The sequence below is a fragment of the Notamacropus eugenii genome, chromosome 5, assembly GCF_028372415.1.
Source record: "Notamacropus eugenii isolate mMacEug1 chromosome 5, mMacEug1.pri_v2, whole genome shotgun sequence".
In the NCBI taxonomy this organism is placed as follows: domain Eukaryota; kingdom Metazoa; phylum Chordata; class Mammalia; order Diprotodontia; family Macropodidae; genus Notamacropus; species Notamacropus eugenii.
Genome location: NC_092876.1, coordinates 93150814 through 93159382, shown reverse-complemented (window position 1 = coordinate 93159382; position 8569 = coordinate 93150814). Strand labels below are relative to the sequence as shown.

Here is an 8569-nt window from a genome sequence, read left to right as displayed (position 1 = left end):
AATGATCACCCAATCATATTACAATAAAATGATAACAAAGTAAAAATTTCTAGAAATAAGAAAACCAAAAACATTGTGATCTGTAATAATCCATTTTCTGTGAAAGAAGTCAATCAAGCCGTAAGTGACCTATCAAAGTTCAAGAGGTTGTGGGTAGCAGACATAGTCTGAATAGATTTATAATTAAATTATATCAACTGTTGAAGGACCAGTGAATCATTATGCTGAAGTAATTATTCTCAAGTACCTGACTCCTTTGGGGGCCTTTTGAGTATGCCCAGTATGCTTCACATGAGGCCTACTGTGTCTCCTACCTGGTTGGAGGGATTAACCTGTGTCTTTAAGTGTCAAAACTGAGATGTTCTTTTCTGTGACTCCTGTTTCCTGCACTTAGAATAGTCACCATGAACTTAAGTGATGAGAGAGAAAGAAAAATATTTTCGTGGATCCTTCACTTTTTCCTCTACTTTAAGAAGTGGACCTGAGTATTTTTGTTTCTGTTCTAAGTTGTTGTCTTCAGTTTCAGGTAATAGATATGATTCCCACTGGAATACTGGAGCCAGGATTGCAGATCAGGCAGGACAGCCAGTCATCAGGGAAACCCTGAGAAACCAGGGTGCTGAATCTCCAGCTCATGGAGGGTTTTAGACTTGGAAATGGAACTGTGCTTTATAGGAACTGAGCTAAGCTATGTCTGAAGTTAATCTTGTTCTCCCCTCCAGACCATAAAGTGGTGCAAAGAGGTAGGGGAATTACGCTTTCCTCATGCTGGGGTGAATGAGTTTGCATATTTGTGATTATACCTTTTGGAGTAAATGTTCTTGGTTGTGAAATGAGAAAGAAGGCACTATGTGTGTATGTGTGTGTGTGTGTGTGTGTATGTATGTATTCATGTGTATATATATACACATATATGTATATACATATGTGTCAGAGATAGCTGGGGTCTTAATATTCAAATTATTGAGAAAGATGTAGAAAAATTTGACTAATGAAAATAGATTTTTAAAATTAAGCATAAAATTTCAGCAAAAAGACTCTACCATCATATCCCTTCCCAAAATTCAGTATATTCTGTGGTGGGTGCATAAAGTAACAAAAAGTTCAAATAAAAGATCATGACTGTTCCCTTTAGGAGATCAGACTTGCCCTGGCACATGTATGAGTAAAGAGACTGGAAAAAAAAAAAACAACTAAAGAAACATCAGTGAAGAGTAAAAGTGAAAACCCACCATCAATGGTTATGAATATATTTAATATATACTTATTAATATCATTATAATTGTTTATATTATAAATACACATTTATTCTGTCATTATAATATATGACATATATTGTATTATAATTATAAGACTATTATAAATACTCAAATTAAGTACAAAGGACATATTAAGGAAGACAATATCTGCATCCAGAGAAAGAACTGATGAATAGAATCATGTATAGAATGATTTTACATACATGCATACATACATATATACATACACACATACATTTATGTCTAATAATAGCCATCTCTAAGATGGGGAGGAGAAAAAAAGGGATGAAAATGAATTTACTTGATAACTTTATTATATAATCAAAAGAAATACCAAATTATACCTACCAGATTTGCAGTTTCATATACAATCATCCTTTTGTGTTATTATTATACTATCTTATGAAAATGATTGTTTTGTTCCACAAGTTAAAAATAAAATAAATCATAATTTATATATGTGTGTGTTAAAATGCTTAAAAGAGGATTCTTTTTCTTTTTTGACATGTCCAAATGTACATAACTAAAATGAAGATCTATTTACAATTGGAAACTTAGCAGTAAGCATCATAGGAAAACAAGGATATCCCTATCATCACTATTATTTAAACAATTTCTAGAAATATTAAATATAGCAATCCCAGAGATTTAACTTATCATCTGGAGACTTTTTTCCTATTTGTAAAAATGATGTTTTATTTTAGAGAATCAGAGAATAACATGGTGAAGGTAATTTAAAATTTCAGTAAAATAGTAGGAAAAATCAGTCCATGACAATAATAATTTCTGCACAGTTCTAGCCATCTCCAAGAAGAAATGTAGAAAAAGAAAGTCCAGGTAGATACTACTGAATTTATACAGTACTTAGGACTTAACATTACTAAATTTTACATACATACATGTATATATACATGTGTGTATGTATGCATATGTACATGTGACATGTACACACACACTACAAAATGTTCTTTATTGTGGGATGAATTAAAAAAATTGGTAAGAGATTATCCACAACTAATTTATACATTCAATAACATGACCATCAAATCAAGGTATTTATTTATCAAATTAGATGAAATGACAAAAATAACAAGGGAAAAATGTTGAAGAAACTTAAAGGAAAAAAAAGGAATGAAAGGGGGAATAGCATTTCCAAATTTCAAACTATACTACAAAGCAATAATCACTAAATGCATTTGGTTCTGATTAAAACATGTAAAAGTGGATCAGTGACATGCATTAAATAACTAAGATCTATTTAGTCTTTTGAACACAAAATACATTGAACACAAAATTCCAGCATTTGATGAAGTGATAATTCCAAATTATATGACACATGATGCATGGTTCAACAAAAATTGCTGGGAAAACTGGAAAGAAGTTCGACAAAATTATATTTTGATCAACTTCTATCATATTTTATAAAAAGCTCTAAATACTCATAGGAATGTAAATTCAAAGGTTGCCAAGCCTTCCTGCTGAAAAACAGTTCAAAACAGCTGAGAAACCTGGGAGTACCTAAGCTATTGGGATAGTCACTCCTCTGTGGTATATCTCTGCATTAATGTTAGTTTACCTACAATCAGGAAAGATAAACAAAGCAGAAGAGGCAGTCGAAGGCCTAGGCTCAAGACTGTCTACCTGAACTCCAGTACTAGCTTTCACATGGGAGTAGTTTCCAGGCTTCTTGGTTTCTCAACTTAATAAAAAAGGCACATAGTACTGTCTTACTTACTTGGCAGATGGGAAGAAAGCATGAAAAAAGGAGGAAAATATTTTAATCCAACAAATGGAAGAGGATATCATTAAAAAAAGTTGTTCTTTTTTTAATAAAGTCAATTGACCAGAATTAGAAGAGAATTTATTGAGAAAAGCCACTGCAACAGATTTATTTGGTAAAGTTCAGATATCAAAGAAATAGGAACTGAAGGCAAATATATTTGAGACCAAGATTTATTCCCCAATACTGAAATGGTCAATATGTAAATAATTTTAAAATTAATTAGAAAGTGCCAACAGTGATATAAATATACTGCAAACATCTAATAATAAAAGAAATACAAATATAAATAAACTTAAAGTTTCATCACACACTCTTCAGACTGTCAAAGATGATTAAAGATAGAAATCATCAGCTTTGAAGGGCCTGCGAGAGAATTGTTGCTACAATTTGGTGAAAATTTTAAATAGTCCAAAGATTTGGGGGTGGGGGGGTTGGAAATGGGATTATGCCCCAAACTATTCACCTGCTTTGATCCAGAAATCTTGATTTTATGCATATCCTTCAGAGGTCTATGACAGAGATAAAAGCCTATGTATAGCAAAATAGTAATTATGGTAATTTCTATCGAAACAGATTATAAAGTGCATACGCATTGATTGAGAGATGGTTAAACCAATTGTAAAATGCGAACATTTAAATGAACAACATGAACCATTCAGCTCAATATAAGAATTCATAAATTCATACGTAGTACCTACAGGGAAACAAGAGAATACTACATATGATACCCATATTATGCATATGGAAACAACACTAAAATACAACCAAACTCTGGTCCAGCTGGTAAGGTAATGAAACACATGTCTCTCATCAGGGAAAAGAGATAGATAACTAGATAGGTATTACATATGATAAATATGCTGAAATAAATAAAATGTGGGAAAATTCTTGACTTTCTCTGATGTCTATGATTATAATGGATTGCTTAGAGAGGTGTTATGTTATTACTACTGGTTTTTAAATGGAGGCTGAATGACTGCTTATAAAATATATTATGGTGGAAATTCTTTTTGATCAAAGGTTGTACTAGGAGGGCCCTTCAAATTTTTGTGTGCTGTAATTCTTTTCTCTTCATTCCTAATTTATCCATTATGGGGCATGGATTCCCTCCTTTATCTCAAAGTTTGCTAGTAGATTGGGCATAGATAGTGGCAACTACTTCCTGATAACCTATTTGAAATACAGCTTCCTCATGACTCTGATTCGAATCTGTTGGGTCTTCACGCAATATACTATGGGGTTCATTAATGGTGGGACTAACAAGAGGACATCAGCCATTAGGATTCTAAAGAGCAGGGGAGCATGCTTGCCAAAGCGGTAAAGAACAGCCAGGGTAATGATAGGTATATAAAAAATAAGAACTGCAGAAATGTGAGAGACACAGGTACTAAGAGCCTTGAGTTGTTCTTGGTGGGAAGCAATGCCTAAAACAGTCTTCAGAATGAATATGTAGGAAATTGAAATTAATACTAAATCCAACATGCCTACCAGAGCAACAAAGAAGCCATAGATAATATCAACCTTATTATCAGAACAAGCCAATTTCATAACATCCTGGTGTAAACAGTAGGAATGGGAAAGGAAGGTCCTCTTACAATATGTCAGGTTCTTCAGAGTGAAAGGAAATGGTAGGATCAATGAAAAACTTATCACAGTTAACATCAGGCTAAGTTTGGTAGCTCTTGCATTGGTAAGGATAGTGCTATACCTTAGGGGATTGTGGATAGCTATGAAACGATCAAAGGACATTATCATAAGAACTGAAGATTCCATAAGAGAGAAACCATGGATAAAAAATTGCTGGGCAAAGCAGGCATCAGCAGAGATTCTGGGAGCATTCAATAAAAAGACCCTTAGCATTGTAGGTAAGGATGACAGAGACAGACCCAAGTCAGAGAAGGCCAGCATGGAAAGGAAATAGTACATTGGCTTGTGAAGTGATGACTCAGTCTTAATGATGAAAAGGATGGTACAATTGCCCAAAATGGTGACAAAATATATAAAACAAATGGGTATTGAGATCCATATGTGAGTGTGCTCCAATCCTGGGATTCCTATCAAGAGGAAGCTGAAGACCTCATTTTTAGAGTTATTAAATGTAGACCTGGCAGGCAGAAAAAGGAGATCGTCAGGAATATGAATGACATTCCCTTAAATTAAAAGTAGAAAAGAAGATACTTAAATCATTCTGTTTCTTCCTGTTTTGGGGCAGAGTTGTGTTAGTATTGACTCACATATCGCCTTCTTGATTTAGCCATCTCTGATCCACCACACTTGAATATTTCTTGAGTATATTGCACATTCCTTTGACTCCATCACTTTCTAGCTTGCATTACAGATACACATTATATTTTCTCAAGTAAAAAATGAGTATCTTGAAGGCAGAGGGTATTTAGTCTTTGTCTCTGTAGCCTGTTTGCTGTGATCTTATTCTAGGATATCACCACCACAACCATCATTATCATCGTTGTCATCATCATCTTGGTATATCTAAAAAAATGCTTTTCATACAGTATATGTTTAATACATGTTTGTTGGACTGAATTATCTTATACGATGACCCTCTTGCATCCAGAACTCCTCATCCTGTTTGCTAATTACCTCACCAGACTCACTATTTCTGGAAATCCCTAGCTTTACTTCACTTTCTACTCTTTGGCAATTTGCCAATTTCCATGTTACTTTCCTTCTACCTTTGTACGAAGGTACTTGGCAAGTACTCTTTTGCCTAGTCAACACTCCTATAACCATGACATTATGAACTCTGACATTGTTTCTGGAAGGGATACGTTAAATTACTTTACTATGGTCCAACTCACTATCCCTGTAACTTTAGGAACCAAAGCATCCCTCCCTGGCCACCACTCCCCTAATTGTGTTGTCTCTACTTTTTAAATTACAAATTTATGAAGGGCAGGGACTATCTTTCTTACTAAATTTCTATTCTCATAGTTACCACAGTCCTTGACACTTAGCTAACCCTTATTAAATTTGGTTTTTTAGTCATTCATTTACCTCAAAGGCTACTTTTCTTTTTTTGGTTTGGCATATTTTGAGCATGTACTGAAAAGTGGATTAAGCTATGAATGAGAATACAAAGTTTGTACTTACAGGCTTGGGATCCAGGCCCCATCTGCAGAGAAAACTGAGGGAAGAATAAGAATAAAAAGAAACCACCTAAATAGATACAATTTGCCTTCATACTCATTTGTGTTCTACTGTCCAAGGACTGTTTTGAAGGTAAAGAGGCTGTACTGACCAGATTTCTTCCACATAGTGGGAAGGCTCTCCACTGCCCCTTCCAGGTTCTTTCTCTTCCTCCACCACTCAATAATTTCTCTTCCTTTGAGGCTTATTCTCTTCCTATCTACCACCCAATATAAATCAAGGTATTTGGTGCCCTGATACTAGAGAACTTCAGTGTACATACCGATTCTCCCTATAATACACTAATTACTCAGTTTCTTTACTTACTCAACTCCAGTGAGCTACAACTCCATCCAACCTCAGTCATACATGCAAAAGGCAACATATTTGATCTTGCTATCACCCAAAATGTACCACTTCTATGTTCAAAAATTCTGAAACGCCTTTGACTGACCACAATCTATTGACTTTTCACCTTTCCTCTGTCTTTTTTTTTACATAACCCTACCCTTTATCTGCACCTGGACCTCCAATCCCTTAACCCCTCAGTTCTCTCCCAGGCCATCTCTCCTGAATTGGCAACTCTTCTTCTTCCCATCTTGAATCCTTGGTAAACCATTCAGTTTTACTCTATCCTCCTCTCTTGAATCCCATTGTCATATTGATTATTCTTAGACAAGTCTCAACCTTGTCTGATTCCCACCATTCTTCACCATCACTCCCACACATATGCTGATGAATGAAGGTTCAGAAAATCACCCAACCATTCTGATTGGTCCACTACAAAGTTATGTTATATAGCTTCAACTAGCCCTCACTGCTACTAGGCATTCCTACAATATCTCCCTTATCAGCTCACTATCCTACTCTACACAGTTGTTCTTCCAAACCTTTTTCAGTCCTCATCAAACCTACTATACTCCCTCCTCATTTTTCAGCTGAAAACTTTGACTCATATGTTACTGAAAAAATCAAGTCCACTGACCATGAGTTCCTTCTTCTCCCCTTTTCTTTATCATCTATCATTCAGATGCCTTCTGTAACTTTGTTCTCTTTCTTTCTTGTCTCATATCATGAAATGATCTTACACTTTACCAAGATTAACCTTTTTCTTGCTCAAGTGATCCTACTCCATGTGATCTCACCATATTTCCTCTTCTGTTATCTCTACTTTTTCACTTATATTCAATCTCTTCCTCTTTACTGGTTCATTTTCTATTGCCTACATGCATGAGCATGTCTCCCTTATCTTGAAAAAATAAATGCTTTCACCTTCCATCTCTGCTACCATCCTATATCTCTTCTACCTTTTGTAGCTAAACTTTTGGAAATGTCTATCTAATAGGTGCCTTCAATTTCCTCTCACTCTTTTCTTGAATATTTCAAATCTAGCTTCCACACTTATTTCACCATAACTGCTCCCTCCAAAGTAACTGATGATTTCTTAGTTGCCAGATTCAATGATCCTTTCTCAATCCTCACTCTCCTTGATATCTCTGTGGCCTTTGACATTTTTTATTTCTTTTTGATCCTTTCTTCTCCCTCAGTTTTGGGGCAAACTACTTTCTTCTGGTTTTCCTTCTACTTATTTGACCACTACTTCTATTTGTCTTTTGCTCGATCTTCCTCTAGATAATACACTGTAAATAATAGATATCTCCCAGAGTTCTATACTAGGCACGTTTCTCTTTTCCCTCTATACTGCTTTACTTGGTGATCTTATCAGTTCCCATTACCATCTCTATGCTCATGACTCTCAAATCTACCTAACTTGTCCCAGTCTTTCTGTTGATTTGCAATATTGCATCTCCAACTGCCATTTAAACATCTTGAATTAGCTCACCAGTAGACACCTTATACTCGTTATGTCCAAAATAGAAAACATCTTTCCCCCTAGACCCTCCCTTCCCTTTCTTTCCCTATTACTGTAGAGAGCAATATCATTCTTTCAGTTCCTCAGGCTAACAACCTGGGTATTATCCTGCATATTTATTACTATCTCCCCACACCCAATATCCATTTTATTGTCAAAGCCAGCCAATTTCACCTTTCAATGTATTTTGAACTTGCCTTCTCTCCTCTCACATTTTCCCCATTCTAGTGTAGGTTCTCATCACTGCACATCTGGATTATTTCAATAATATAATGGTCAATCTGGCTTCTTCAAGTCTCTCCCCATTCCAATTCATCCTTCATTCAGTTACTTATGTGAATTTTGCAAAATGAAGACATTACTCCCTTACTTAATAGACTTCGGTGGTTTCCTTACATCCAGCAGGACATACAAAATAAACTTAGGCATTCCAAACCCTTCATAATCTAGCTCCCTCTTACCTTTCTAGGCTTCTTAAACCCTATTCACTAACAAATTATTTTCTGT

General features: G+C 35.2%; 1 protein-coding gene across 1 annotated transcript; it reads right to left on the bottom strand.

The window, feature by feature from the left end:
• Nucleotides 1–4212: 4212 nt before the first annotated feature.
• LOC140508790 (olfactory receptor 51A4-like) lies at nucleotides 4213–5139 on the bottom strand. The gene has a single exon (XM_072616663.1). It carries the CDS (start codon nucleotides 4966–4968, stop codon nucleotides 4213–4215), a length of 756 nt encoding a protein of 251 aa, XP_072472764.1. The 5' UTR covers nucleotides 4969–5139.
• Between the last annotated feature and the right edge of the window lie 3430 nt (nucleotides 5140–8569).

Excerpts from the sequence above, each read along its gene's own strand:
- LOC140508790 (XM_072616663.1), bottom strand. The coding sequence starts at position 4,968 with ATGTACTATTTCCTTTCCATGCTGGCCTTCTCTGACTTGGGTCTGTCT.